The sequence below is a fragment of the Porites lutea genome, chromosome 3, assembly GCF_958299795.1.
Source record: "Porites lutea chromosome 3, jaPorLute2.1, whole genome shotgun sequence".
Lineage (NCBI taxonomy): Eukaryota > Metazoa > Cnidaria > Anthozoa > Scleractinia > Poritidae > Porites > Porites lutea.
The window spans coordinates 18,898,826-18,913,947 of record NC_133203.1 but is presented as its reverse complement, the minus strand read 5'-3'; the positions used below and the strand labels follow the sequence as shown (position 1 = coordinate 18,913,947).

Sequence of the window (15,122 nt, the reverse complement as noted above, 5' to 3'; positions counted from 1 at the left end):
TGTCTAAGGAGAAAGGACATTCATAGGACAATGTTTTCTGGGTTACAAATTAATACACAATTTTTTTTTCATGGATATTGATATTTATTTTTACCGTGATTGTCTTCTTTGGTCAGCTTTCATCTTCCTGCAACAACCACAATAACAAATTCGTTATCAACCTCTCTGCTGTATGAAAGTTAAAAAGACATTTTACTGATCGAAGTATTTAAGTACAAGTGGAACCTCGATTTAACGAAGTGAAAAGGGACAGGGGAAATGTGTTAGTTATTATAAATGGATTGTTCGGTATATCAAACACCTCTATATAATGAATGCTCAGGAAATGTTATATTGAGGTATAGTAATAACATTTCAGTCTCGTGCTATACATAGCTGTGGCGCTAGAAACTAACTGTTTCGCTAGCTGCAATCCACTATGTTCATTACCGTTCTCAAAGATGCATTACAACACCTTCGAAACCTAAAGTAGAATTAAAGTACAAATATCACTACGAGAACGCATAAATAAAATAATATAACGAATGTCAGATCAACGTTCCTCGATAGGTACCCGGTAGCATTTGTGTCCTGCAGCCGCGAATGTTCGATCCATTGAGTCCTCTCAAATCCACTCTTGTAATCCACTCTCCACTCTTTTCCACGACGAATCTACTCTTGCAAGTTACAACTCATGTCTTTGAATTAATTACAATTTCGCTTTACTGAAAGGTACGATTTATGAGTACTAAATATTAAGGGCTTCAACGAGCACGTGCATATGGAATGTCACGAACTTTCACACGTATCAGCGAAACACTCCCCCCACAAAACCGCTTGGGGAAGTTTATATCGTCACCGTTATACTTGCTCTCTCGTCTGCGCTCGGACAACTGATATTCCTTCTTACTGCTCAGCGGAGATTCCCTCGGTATCGTCCACTGGAACTAACACAATTAATCTGTGCACAGCTCTCTGCACGGTGACGTAGCCCCTGCCTTCGTATTTGTGGACGGGTTCACCTGGTCTGGGGTTTTTGTATTCCACGTCCACTTTCCTTACTCTGGCATCATCTCCAGGGTAAACCTTGGACACTTTACCGAGTTTCCAGTTACCTCGCACCTGATTTGAATCTTGGATCAGCACTACATCACCTACCCTCACGTTGCGCTTCTTTGTATGCCACTTCTGCTGCACAATCAGACTTGGGAAGAAATCTCTCATCCACTTTCTCCAGAAAGCGTCTACAACCTGCTGAACGAACTCAAAGCGGTGATTTGGGTTTCTCGTCTCTCTAAAGGGACCACTAGGAACCCTAGAGGTGGATCGGCTTAAAAGGAGATCGTTAGGGCACAGGTAAGTCCCATCTTCAGGTGACGTCGGATGCCTACCAATTGGCCTTTCGTTAACTAGGTTTGCTGCCTCATAGCAGACTGTTTGCAACTCAGAGAAGGTCATCACACTCTCACCGACCGCTACCGTAATTGCCTTCTTCACAGACTTCACAAGAGCCTCTGAGGTCCCATTCTGCCAAGGTGCGTCGGCCGGAACAAATTTCCATTCCATTCCCTTTGTGGCTCTGAACGCGGCCAGCTCATCCCAATCCCAAGATGCCACAACGTTCTTGAGCTCCTCGTTTGCCCCTAATAACTGAGTACCATTATCTGAAATCATTTTCGCTGGGTAACCTCTCAGTGACACAAATCGCCTTAAGACCATCAAGAATTTCTCAGTGCTGTAATTAGGCGCCAAATCTACATGGACTGCTCGCGTGCTAAGGCAGTTGAAGATGACGCCATATGCCTTGCCTGTGGTTCGCTTCTGGACTTCACCTCTAATCCTGAAGGGGCCAAATAAATCAACTGCCGTACAATTCCACGCAGGTGCTGGCTTAAGCCTTTCCTGGGGGAGCCGTCCCATCAGTTGCGTCGTAGTCTTCTTGTCCAGCTTCTTGCAAGTTACACAGTTGTATCTAATTGACTTTACTATCCTAGGCAGCCCAATGACCCAGAACCTTGATCTCACTTTGCTTGTCGTAGCAGATACTCCCTGATGGCCTTCTTCGTGTATATGTTTCGCGTACAAGCGGGATAACTCATGCCTAAACGGTAGAAGTGGAACTTCGCGCTGATTGTAGCTCATCTCCAGCCATTTCTCTACACGTCCTCCTATGACAATTATCCCATCCTCTCGAACTCTTGGACACAGGCGTCTGAATCGTCCACGTTTCATGTCACTTAACATAGTTTCTTGGGCTTGGAGAATCCAGAATCGCTCCGCTTTAGTAACATCCGCCGACTCAAGGACTCTGGCAGCATTTCTGAAGCTCGGCTTATAATGGGTTCAGAACATGGCAAGCACTCTAGCCGTCACTCTAACCAGCCTCGTATAATCCGAATATCTACTTATGTCAATCCTGACCGCTAGGGAGTCTTTGGACTTGGTGTTAGCTATCATAACGACCCTAGGTTCCTGTGGAAGCTCTTGTATGGCACAGATCCTACTAATAGGCCACTCAGACTCTGGAAACTTCAAGAAATCTGGACCCTTCTGCCACGTGCTGTTTAAGTCGATTTCGTTTGGCTCCTTGCCTCGAGTGAGCCAGTCGGCTATGTTCTGCTCGCTAACTACCCAGCACCAGTCTTCGGGATTAGTACCGCTTTGAATCTCTCCAATGCGTGTTGCAGCAAACGTGTTGTACCCGTATGATTCCTTTTGGACCATGGCGTGTACTATCTGTGAGTCAACAATGTGCAAGCACATGGTAAATCGATATCTCGTCTCTCTCTCCAGGAGCTCTTTAAGACGCTTGCTCAGCACGGCTCCGCACAGCTCAATCCGGTCAATGGACATTGCCTTAACTGGTGCGAGTTGGTTCTTAGAGATGGCTAATCTGCTTTCAAACCCTCCACCGTTCAGTGCCCAACGGACATACGCACACGCACCATAAGCACTATTTGATCCGTCACTGAAGATCACCAGCATTGGGTCACCAACCGCATTTTTGGGCTTAAGGCATCTACCGAACTTGATGTTGTTCATGATAAATAAATCTGAAAAAAATGTATTCCACTCTGCTCTGCATTCGTCTGACACTGGATCGTGCCAGTCAAGCCGCTCCGCTTCACTCATCCACAATTTTCTCATCATGATTTTCGCTCTAACGGTAAATGGACCTGCCAACCCAAGTGGATCATAGATGCTGTTGATCTGGGAGAGAATCATTCGCTTTGTCAACTTCGCAGGAAACCTCTCTTCTAGTTGATGGGATTCTATATCCGGCTTGGTATGCAGCTTTCTCTTTCGTCGGGAGAAATTCAACGTCACCTTGAAGCAAAACAGGTCCTCGACGGTCTCCAAGAAACTCCCAAGACTTTCTCTGCGGGTGCATACATTTCACTAGGTATCTCCTTCTCATTTAGGCTGTCAGAGCTGCCCGAGATGGTCCAGCCTTTAATCTTGAATCCCCCTATGTCGACCAGCTTCTCTATGTTCCGTGTTACGCTTTCGGCTCTCTCCCTATCACCAACACTCTCAATGATGTCGTCCATGTAGGTGTTGTCTCTAATGATTTTGGCCTCTTGAGGGTACTTCTCTTGCGCCATTTCGGCCGTTTTTCTCAATGCTACCGTTGCAATGGTTCCCGACGGTCTATCGCCAAATGAGACTCTCTGTATGACGTACGTGTCTGGCTCTTCCCTGGCGTCCATGTCTCTCCATAGAAACCGATGTGTGTGCTGTTCGAGCTGGGTGGTTCCCACGGAATGGTACATTTTCTTTATATCGCCAATTAACGCCACCTCGTTCTCTCTAAACCTTATCAGCACACCCAGAAGGCTGTTCAGAAGGTCCGGTCCCTTGGCCCAATATTCATTCAACGCGTGACCCATGTATTTGGCACTGGTGTTAAAGACTATTCGTACTGGCGTGGACTTTGAATCCGGATGTACAACTTCATGATGCGAAACATGATGAATGGGCCCATCGTAGGCTTCTAATTCGCTCTTCGTTAGCTTTCGGGCAACGCCCCTGTCTATCATATCTTGTATCTGCTCCTGATATACTCTTGCGTGGTCAGTATTCTTGGCGAGTCTCTTTTCCATAGACAATAGCATTCCGTATGCGGCCTTTCTATTGTCTGGAAGATCAGTCGGGTCTCTTATCCATGGATATTGAGTCATCCATCTATGCTCAAGATTATTGAAGTGCAGATTTCTCTCAATCAATTGTAGCTCTTTCTCTTCCTTTAGACTGTAATTCTTCGCGCTGAGCGCACATTTTCCACATTTGCAACCCCCACAGTGAGGCGTACACTCCACCCCCAGGTTCTCGATATTGTAGAAGTCTTCGGTCTTTACTTCGGCTACGTGGTGCACGAGGGCATTCTGCATTGCGTGATTTGCATCCTTTAACTCCGCGTGAGTGCCGCCGAGTTATCTTCCGAATCGGTTTCTTAGCAACAGCAAATGACCCGATTTTTGTTCTGGTACAGGGTGGTATCCGGCGTATCCATATCCTATTAGCACGTCCACACTTCCGGTTGGTCTTCTTATCTCTTCCAGTGTAACATCCTTAAAAAGATGTACTACGTTATTGACGCTCACACTTTGAATGTCCGCCGTTATTACATCAATACCATAAACTTCGAACGGTACGACTTGCCCCTGAGAGTCGATCAGCGGGAGAAGGTACCTGTTAGACATAATTGTTTCACTCGTGCCTCCAACTTTGACGATAGATATTTCTACTCTCGTGCCGTGTAACATTTCCGCTTTGGCCTTGTTGTTGGTGATGAAACTTAATGATGCTGCATTGTCCCACATAACGTTGGCCCAGCCTTTTCCTGTTCTAACTCTTTGAAGTAGAAGAAGATATGTGTCACTCAAAGGATCACCGCAAGAACTTGCTGTTACAGAAACGCTGGCTTCCCGATTTTCCTCGTGTAATGTTCTGTGATGCGTCCTTGTGCAACCATTTTCACCACAAGCTTTCCTGCTTCTGCAATCACGTAGACGATGTCCAATCTTCAAACAGGACCAGCATGCACCTCTTTCTCTAAGCATGTCCATTCGCTCACCACGAGTCTTGGATAGGTATAACTGGCATTCATCGGTTCTGTGGCTGGCACTATTGTGAAACAGGCACGCACTGCTACTCTTGCTTTCAAAAGGCTGCTGCTTGTTTTCTTTAAGATCTTCAGCCACTGCATCAGCACAATGAACAGACTGTTGGCCCGCTTGACTTCCGGGACTTCCGGACGCTCGCAGATCTGATAAATCATACTCGATTGCCCTTTTCTGGTTGAGCAGAAACTTGAGGAGGCCTGGAAATTTGTTTTTCTTATCGACGCTACTCGAGTCTGAGCTGACGAGCCTCGCCCACTCTCTTCTAATATCAGCTGGTAGCCTTTTTTCAATTATGCTTAGGGAGCTTGTGGTTGTTATCTCTTTCTCTAGTCCGAGCCTCAACAAGTCTCGATAACCACTTTCAATAACTTCGACAAACTCGACGAATCTCTTATCTTCTCCCTCTTTTATGGCTTTAACTCGCTGTATGCTATTGATAATCACATCTGTTATCTTGGCTGGATCACCATACTTCTCGTCCAAGCGTCGCCACATTTCATCAATGTCATCGTCGACCCCCCTCACGACCGCCAGTGGCCTCTCGCAGAGGCAGGAACGTAAAGTGTAAGGCGCAGTGCTGCTGTTTAAACTTGGCATAACTTGAATTTCGAAGTCTTTTCTAAACCTCGGGTACTCTCTCAGCTCTCCGCTAAACCGGGGCATCTTTATTTTTTCAAGGCGAAGGTTAGTAGCTTTCGCTTCAAGATTTTTCAGGCCCACTTCCACCTTTGTTTGATTGGCAATGACTGATTCAATCCTGTCCACAACTTGATTGTATCGTTTCTGCACGACCAAAATCCATCCCACCTCAGTCGAGGCCTCTTCTCTGCTCAAAAATTCCAAATATTTGTCATTCGCCACTTTGCAACCAGCTAACGAAGCTTCTAACGCATGCTGAACTTTCCTGAGAGCAGGAACTACATCCTTGTCGGCTTCGCACGCTTCCAGCAATTTAAAGGCGTCCTCTAACAGCGCTCTAAAAACTGCTTCCTCCATGTATCGCTTTATGAAAGCTTGATCGATTAACTTTTGAGTTTTTTCGTAGTCTTTTTTAGCCGCCTCTTGCTGACTGAGTACCTGTTTCTCTACCATCGCCTTAGCCACCTTTGAGCCGATGTATTCAACCTGTTTCTCCATAGCTTCGCTAAATGAACTCTGTAACTCTGCTATCCACGTTTCGCTTTCTTCTACTTCGCTATCCTTTAAAAATGTTGTGTACATATCATGCTTGGCTTCCACATTTCTCCATGCCTCGTTCAGCTGCTCGAAGTTCACTCCCACTATTTCTGATCCTTTGTCCTCCTCGATTGACTTCGTTAACTCAGCTAGTTTTCTTGTAAATCGGCCTTTCGCAGCGCGTCTCTGGTTTTTGGCGTCTTGATCAGCCATCATTGATGTCACGCTTCGGGTTTCGAATGTTTCGCTAGCTGCAATCCACTATGTTCATTACCGTTCTCAAAGATGCATTACAACGCCTTCGAAACCTAAAGTGTATTAAAGTACAAATATCACTACGAGAACGCATAAATAAAATAATATAACGAATGTCAGATCAATGTTCCTCGATAGGTACCCGGTAGCATTTGTGTCCTGGAGCCGCGAATGTTCGATCCATTGAGTCCTCTCAAATCCACTCTTGTAATCCACTCTCCACTCTTTTCCACGACGAATCTACTCTTGCAAGTTACAACTCATGTCTTTGAATTAATTAAAATTTCGCTTTACTGAAAGGTACGATTTATGAGTACTAAATATTAAGGGCTTCAACGAGCACGTGCATATGGAATGTCACGAACTTTCGCACGTATCAGCGAAACACTAACTAAACTGTTCAACTACTGTAAAAAGAATTTTATCCGTGTTGGTCTGTTTGGCATTCATCTTTTATCACTTGCTAACATTTATTCGTTATATTGAAGTAAGTTTATCGTTTGTGCTGTGTATTGCGTTCATTACATTCTTAAATCTAGGTTCTCTCCATACATTTCACTGCAATTTTGGCCGGGCTGAAGAAAATTGTTTGTTATACAAGTACAGAGGTTTGTTAAATCGAGTTTTCACTGTTCTAAGGTAATTTACAGTCAAGTGCATATTTAATGTTTTATATTTTAATAGGAGTTTTCAAATTAATTCCTGAATACCGTTAAATGTGGCAATGTATCGGGGGGTACTCCTTGGTATTCTTGGTGGGGGCTGGTGTGCCACCCCGTTTTCCAAATCCTTGCCCTATTTCAGACCAAAAAATGTCATTTTCCAGACCCGTTTTCACACCAGACCTCTAAAATCCATACCCGTTTTCAGACCTGGCCTTTAGGCAGAAATTATGTCATCATAACTTAGATTAGATCGCAAACAAAAAAATTCTTCAACTCCATTTCTTCAATTCGCATATTTTTGTTCCTTTCTTACTCATTTGGATAACACATTCATAGACTCCTGTAGTTCTCTCGAAGACCAAAACAGGCAAAGTGAAAACCCGTTTTCAGACCAAAACAGCGCAAAAATCCTACCTGATGGGGCGGCACATACCTATATAGCTTATATATTGGAGTACTCCCCTCCGAGCAATGTACATTTTAAGTTATTTTTGTTTCTAACAAAAAATCATAATTAATTTGGCATAAAAAACTTTAAACTCCCCCCAACTAGAGGGTCCTTCATACTCCAGGTGCAATAAAGTTTGGTCGTCAATGGACCCACACTTTTTGTGGCTAGCGGCTATGTGGACCCATTGGGCCACCCCTGATGATGCCTTTCTTAGGTCTTCAAATGAGACTTCACAAATGTTCTTTTCCTGAAGGAAAAATAAGAAAAAACTTTTCAGGGCACTACATCATATATTTATCTTGTTAGGAGTAGAGTCATTTCAGTTCAAAGTTTATTAATTCACATTACAATTTGTCCTTTTTGATCGAGATAATAAGCAGTAGGCATCTTCACCTGCCACTTAATAGAATCAGTTCGTGTTTTCTCAAGCAAGCTGATGAGGTTCTCTTACCTTATTAGTATGCTGATGTTTTGGCAAGTCACTGACATTTTTTGTGGTTCAAAAGATGAACCGCCAGAAATTTCAGAGATTTTAAGTCCCAGCCATGTTGGTTTTAACTACCAAAACAGTTTAAGCTGGTAAAACCAAATAAAAAAACTACAAAAAACTTGTTATAACACTTCCACCAGCACAACTGTTTTCTTCTTGCTTCTAGAGGATAGTGTAGCTGGATTCTATCTTTCACCGCAAGTCAATTGACGTTAGACTCTTAACTTGCAATGTGTAATAGAAACACCATCCTTGTTATTGTTTTGAAAAAAACAAAAAAATAGATAACGGTTCCTTTTTTCCAGCTCCTACTACTTTCCATAGTACATAACTTGAGTTTAAAGGAAAAAAAGTTCTTACAGTCCAAAACTGACCAGCAGAAATCAAATTTATAAGTTTTAACTCGTCAAACAGCAACTAAAGTCACTGTTTGCCTCACTACAGTGCGAAATGACTGTGCCTTGATCTGGTGGCACTGAAGTAGGGTTATACATCCGAAACGTCTGTTTTTCAAAAAACATTTGACACTTTTTGATTTCTTTATGGAATATCAACTCATCAGCCTTCTACATACAAGTGTCACACATCCTTGAGGGTTGTTCGTTCTAGTGTGTTTACAAAAAATATAAGTGTGCTCCTCTAAGTCAACATTTGTACTTACTTCTATCTTGGGGCAAAGTTGTGACTTAGGGGAGGGGTAGGCGGTCGGTTACCCAGAAACCTCAAATGATCCAAGTATATCATGAATTAATGATCCCATCGAAAATATACAGCAGCTGCATCAAAAAATTATATATTCATTCACTTGTTGACATGACTGTCGCACCTGTCTGTCATGCGTCTGTCAAGGTATTAAGAGTGTGATGGGGATGAAAATGTAGGAAAACGACTGTACAGTAAGACTAACATGAGGTAAGAAATTACTAAAATTGATACATGTACCGTTGAGCTATCATAAAAGTGTAGGTATTTGTGACCCCCCTAACTAAATATTGACTGGTCTCCGTTGAAGTGGTTATACATGTAAGTTATAGAAACACTACCCAATCAAACACATGACTGTTAACCCTCTAAGTCCAAATGTGCAAGTACATGTACAAATCCTGCAGACTGATATTATACATTTTCTAAAAGCATTAGCAAGAGAATGTGCAGTAGTACATGTATGATGAATCATAAAAGTTTATTTTGATGTTATGAAACATGAATGCATATACAACATTAAGAAGGAAATATTAAATCACTCGAATTGCTTCACTTCCTCTGCAGGCATCCTGAACTTAAACAAGTACCATGACAAAAGCCTACTGACAGAAGATCTTAAAGAAAGTGATGATTAAAGAACAATAAAAAGTACACCCAACTGTACAATATTGCTTTTGAGAATATCACTCATGTATCCACTTAACTGGCAATGTACATTAAATTTCCTAGTCAAAGTCTGCTCCCTCACACCCCTCTTTAATTAAAGGAAACTGCAAGTTGACAATAGCTGCACATAACTGAAACACTTTGTCGGTGTGAGACCTTAAGTATGGAGGGACAAAACTCAGAATTTTAAAGTCTTTGAGCCTTGCATTTGCCCTTTCAACATGTATGCGACATCTAGCAATTGACTTGGTTAACTTGGCCTCACTTTCAGTAAATTTACCATGTTCAAGAAATGGTGGAATGTTCACAGACACACCCTTAGGAACAATGTCTTGAATGAGAAATCCTTTGTCTGCCAAGATCAGATCACCTGGAACAAAGTGCTGTAGAAAACCAGATTGCTGGACAATCTCTTTGTCGGAGATGGATCCAGGCTAGAGGTTGCTAATGTAGGTCAACACCCCATTAGGTGCAACCCCTGTCAAAACTTTGAATGAGTTCATCCCACGGTAACTTGAATAGGTCACATTTTGTTGACTCATAAGGCTTGGTGTGGCCACTTCAATGTCAGTACAGTCAATAATAATTCTGCAGCTCGAGAACTCTGAAAAGGATGATGGCGAACACAAACAGTTCTTGTTCCTGGAAGGAATCACTCTCATCAGGTCATCAAACAGCAGTGTTTGTAAGATGTGTACAAATGTTATAACTATGTTAGAAATTGTCCCAACACTGCATGAAAATAGCTGTGCGAGATGTAAATTGGTGTAGTTTTGCCGTAACTTCATAAGTGTTATGAAGATTTGGTCCTCAAAGGTTATGGACTCGACTTTCCATCCACAGTAATAAGAAATGGAGTCCTTGAATTTAGCTGTATAATCCACTACAATTGTGAAAATTTCCTTTGTTGGTAAACCAGTTTCCATTCTGATTACTTCAGAACTCAAGATTGAAATAGAGTAACGTTTTTTCTGATACTGCATGGTTTCCTGGTGATAGTTCAGCTCCCGCTTTGCTTCGTTTAATTCTGCCTCTAAGATTTTTTTTGCTCAGTTGGAGTTGAGGATCTTTCGTCCCATGTATCTGAAGACTCTGCAGATTTGGCATTAATGATGGCTATAGTATCTTTAACAGTCGGTAACTTATTAACCAATGATTTGGGTTTCTTTTTCTTTTTCGGAGGAGTTTTTTGTGACGGGAATAGTTTATCAGCATTCCACTTGAAAATTTCCGGCCCTGCAGATTTCTTTCCACGTCTGAAATGACAGCTGCACACTTTGGAATGCTTGCTTGGATTTTTGGCAGCTCTCCTGATATAGAACATTACCCTTCAGATTAACATTAAGAGGTTTAAACAGCGCCAAAATTTTAGCTTAAACTATCGGAATACTACTTGTGCCCTACATTTCTCGCCATCCATTTACAAAGCTCAAGTATTTCTTTATCACCGTTATCATTATAAACAAACTTGTACCCACTGAAATTGCACGATGGTGAAAAACCATACAAAAACAGCAAACATTCAGCCTACCTTAGCAAGCGAACCCATCGGTCATATTCTTCCTTGTTCTTCTCTGGATTTGGAAACAGAAAGAACTGGCAAGCATGCGATTCCGAATTATGGTTACATTTTGGAGCAAAGCAATGCATGTTCGTGACCTTTGTGGCCTTTCACTGTGGGGATCGGCCACCTACTCACACATAAATTTCTCCATAAAATCGCACGTACAGCTTCAAACGTTTGCATCGAGCACAACAGTGGAGTCCATAAACCATTGTTTTTTTTCATTCTTTGGAATAGAAAGTCCTATATGTCAAGAATATTTAGTGAACAATACGAAACCGCAATTAACAATGGCGTCTCTATGGCAGCCCGGTTTTGTTTAGACCCAGAAAAATGGTTGTCATGACAGCGTGACGTCACACTTTAGTACTCTATAGGGAGCTTCCAGTTCCATTTTGCCAAAAATAAAAATGCAGAATGTCGGTAGTATAGTTGTACTGATTCTTGTGTGGATGGGATCGGGAATTACAGCAAGTATCCCCGTACAAAGTGATGAGCGTTTTCCATTCCATTCCTTGTTAAAGGCCATTTGCAAATTAGTTTAGTCAAGGGTGGATCGGTGGCATAAAAAGCATATCTCCAGGCTTCGCCCCACCGGCCGCCTTCTCAATAGCTTAACTCTCCCTTTTTTTTATCTGCTCCTTTTATTTTAAAATTCTCCTGTTCCCCACCATAGAGCCTGGTCCCAGGCTATTACCCTATACTAGAACAAATTCTGCCTGGATCTGATCTACTCTGATCACGCAGTGTCATAGATATCCAATATGTTAGACTGCAAAACAATCGGTTTTTTTCTCAAAATCAGTAAAGAAGTCGGTAAAGCGTGGCGTAAGAGTAATACGCGCAAGCCTCACATTCCGTTTTCAGTCTCGTTTTAGACCTTTCGTGTTACTGCTCACGCGTACTTGAATACGCCAAAATCTGCTGACGGACAGTTTTGAAGTCTACATAAACATGTATGTGTACCGAAAAAATGCATTTTAAGGTAAGATGTATCAAGTATAGCGAGACCAATAATAAGATTAATACAGTATATCCTATCTAGAAACGTTCAGTTAAACAGTTGGCAGGCTTTTATAAAACCTTGGGATGGCTTTTGTGGACCTTTGGAGGTGCGGACGCATCCGCTCCCTCCACCTGATTCGGATTATGTCATGCAAGACGTTAAGTTGCAGTTATTAAACCTACAGTGGTTTCGAGTTTTGGATGCTTTGTTTTCGAGTTTTGAGTGCTTCGTTTTCAAGATTTTGGGGTCTTCGTTTTCGAGATTTAGGGGTCTTTGTTTTCGAGTTTTGGGTGCTTCGTTTTCGAGTTTTGGGTGCTTCGTTTTCGAGATTTAGGGGTCTTCGTTTTCGATCTAGGGTGCTTCGTTTTCGAGATTTGGGTGCTCCGTGCTTCGGTCTTCGTTTTCGAAACTACGGCAGATTACCGCTATTATCGCACATAACGTCACATCAGTCGATCGGAAAACAGTAAATTGAACCTGGTTTCCCTTCAAGATGCAGGGGGTATTCATTGTTATCATTTCAGAAGTCAGAGTTTTTATACTTCTCTTTGTTTTGCCTTAATTTTGTGGTTGAAAGTTTGACTTGTTCACCATATAGCATTCCCGCACGAAATGGCGTTAATTCCATCAACATTACGCCCATGAAGACAAATGACAAATCGTAAGCTTGCCCTGATTAAGGTAAATTCATAAATACAACCGACTTATAACTTTATCTACTTCATTTAAAGTTAGGGATGAGCAAAAACTGCAGATTAGGTTACTTTGTGGTGCTGTAGTGTGTTTTAATGTTGCGAGATCACTCAAATAAATGGAAACAGAAGCATACAAGCTTCTGATGGAAACCGTTCGGTACTTACCATAAAATGCCTCATTCTTTTACTTTAATAGTCTTTCTTCATAAAAATGAAGTTTTCCAGAGGGGTTGGGGGGTCTTTGTCACACTTGTGGAAATTCCGGAGGGGTGGGGGAGCCATCAGTTTCCTGCAAACATGGAAAATCCAGGGGGGAGGGGGGGGTCCTAAGTGAAATTCCCTTCGTGGTGGGGGACTGGATATTTTCTGGAACTACACAATAAATGATTAATCAGGGTGAAAATTATTTTGCTTGCATCAATTTGTTTCAAGCTGTCAAACTACCAAAAGTACACTAAGGGCCGAATCGCACTAGAGCCAGACATTTCGAATGTCCCGGGGCAAACTCCACAGGATTTGGCTTTAAGTTTGTCCGCTGACAATTTGTCTGTTGTCCACGCTCCATCGCACTAACGTTTTGTTTACGTTGGACAAATCCGAAATGTTTACATTTCGTCACACTTGTGACCTTTCCATTATCCAATACTTGGCGGGAAATCATATTTCATAACAACATGATCCCAAGACGTTTCTGCTTTTTGTAGCTGCAGCATTTGTCCTACAATTTCAGATGTACGCTCAGCTGAGGATGATGCTGATAATTTTGTCTCTTGCTCAATTTCAACTAGAGGGGAGAGCTTTTCTGAGATTGTTCGAGATTCGAAGGCGAAGACGAAATCGGCGTGGACATCCGTACTTTTGGGTTCTCCCTCAACCCGCCGATTCATGGTTTGATATTCATTATAATGACCCAAGAATCCCAGACGAATATTTCAGGAAACAGCTTCGAATGAGAAGAGCTACTTTTCGTTTGCTTTTGGATGTCCTTCGCCCATACATCACAAGACAAAACACTCGTTTTAGAAGGTGTATTGAGCCAGAAAAGGTATTGGCAATTGGGCTCACGCGCTTAGCTCATGGAGGAACATACGTTTCGATTGGGCCTGGTTTTAACGTTGGGACAACGACAGTAATCGAGGCCGTCGAAGACGTCGTTACAGGACTGGTTTCTATAAAACATGATTATATCAAATTCCCTGAAACTGAAGCTCAAGTTGTTGAAACGAGGGAAACTTTCGAAGAGCTTTCTGATCTTCCAAATGTGGCTGGTGCAATTGATTGCACACATGTCACGATCAAAGCCCCTACTGACAGCAGAGTCGACTACTTCAGTCGATTCCAGCGCTACGATATAATCGTCCAAGCCGTGGCTGATGGCAAGAAAAGATTCCTAGATGTAGCAGCTGGCTTTCCAGGATCCCTGCACGATGCACGCGTGTTACGGAACAGTCGCCTTTACAGACGATGCGAGAACCAAGAATTATTGACTGGTCCTACTATGAATGTTCTCGGCCGAGAGATTGGTCCATATTTGGTGGCCGATAGCGCTTATTTTTTGGCTCCCTGGTTACAAAAAGTTTACCCTGAAGGAACGCAAGATCCCGACGAAATTGCATTTAATGAGGAACTTTCCTCGGCCAGAGTTTCCGTGGAGTGCGCCTTTGGAATTCTGAAAAGTCGTTGGCGTATTTTGACAAAGCAAATCGAAAGCGGGGTTAGTTCTGTGAGTGATACAGTTGTAGCATGTGCTGTTTTACACAATTTCTGCATTAATGCCGGCGATGAATGGGAATGGGATGATGGCGACGACGACGGAGGAAATGATAATGATGTAAATGTTTTGAGGGATGGCGACGATATCAGAGAACTACTAAAAGAGTACATTGCCATGTGATTTTATTTATCATTGATCTCTTAACAATAACATATTGTTTTGAGCTATTTTCGTTCTGTTCGTGTTTTCTTGATCATATAGACTTTGTAAAAAAACTGGAACGAAAACTTATAAACGCTAGAATATAGCATTGCTTTGAACTACTGTCTCTTTGCAGTTTCAGAGTAATTGTTTACAAAGCAGGATAAGTGAATAAGGATAAACGAAAACTGTTGCCTTTAATTTTTTTCTATAGCCTTGGTCAGAGCAGCGAGGAAACCAGTCATGGCCTGAGTTTGCTCTCGTTGCATTTCTTGCATTTGCTCTACAGCATTTGCCAATCTATCACCCTGGCGCTCCACTCTCTCGGTAAATCTAGCAAAATCCTCAGAATCGTCGTTCTCCAGGCTTCTCTTGCGCCCTTTTCCCTTTCCTTTTCCCTTCTTCCTCTCGCTCCTGCTTTTGACTTTG

At 42.4% G+C, this 15,122-nt stretch overlaps 3 protein-coding genes and 1 pseudogene across 3 annotated transcripts; 1 reads left to right on the top strand and 3 right to left on the bottom strand.

Annotated features, from left to right (window-relative positions):
• Positions 1-2,322: 2,322 nt before the first annotated feature.
• LOC140931804 (uncharacterized) lies at positions 2,323-3,204 on the bottom strand. Its single transcript, XM_073381537.1, has one exon. It carries the CDS (start codon positions 3,202-3,204, stop codon positions 2,323-2,325), a length of 882 nt encoding a protein of 293 aa, XP_073237638.1.
• A 98-nt stretch (positions 3,205-3,302) lies between these two features.
• On the bottom strand, positions 3,303-4,370 carry LOC140931803 (uncharacterized). The gene has a single exon (XM_073381536.1). The coding sequence runs from the start codon at positions 4,368-4,370 to the stop codon at positions 3,303-3,305; it is 1,068 nt and encodes a 355-aa protein (XP_073237637.1).
• A 4,985-nt stretch (positions 4,371-9,355) lies between these two features.
• On the bottom strand, positions 9,356-11,288 carry LOC140929468 (uncharacterized; annotated as a pseudogene).
• A 2,220-nt stretch (positions 11,289-13,508) lies between these two features.
• Positions 13,509-14,672, top strand: LOC140931802 (uncharacterized). The gene has a single exon (XM_073381535.1). The coding sequence runs from the start codon at positions 13,509-13,511 to the stop codon at positions 14,670-14,672; it is 1,164 nt and encodes a 387-aa protein (XP_073237636.1).
• The last annotated feature ends 450 nt before the right edge of the window (positions 14,673-15,122 follow it).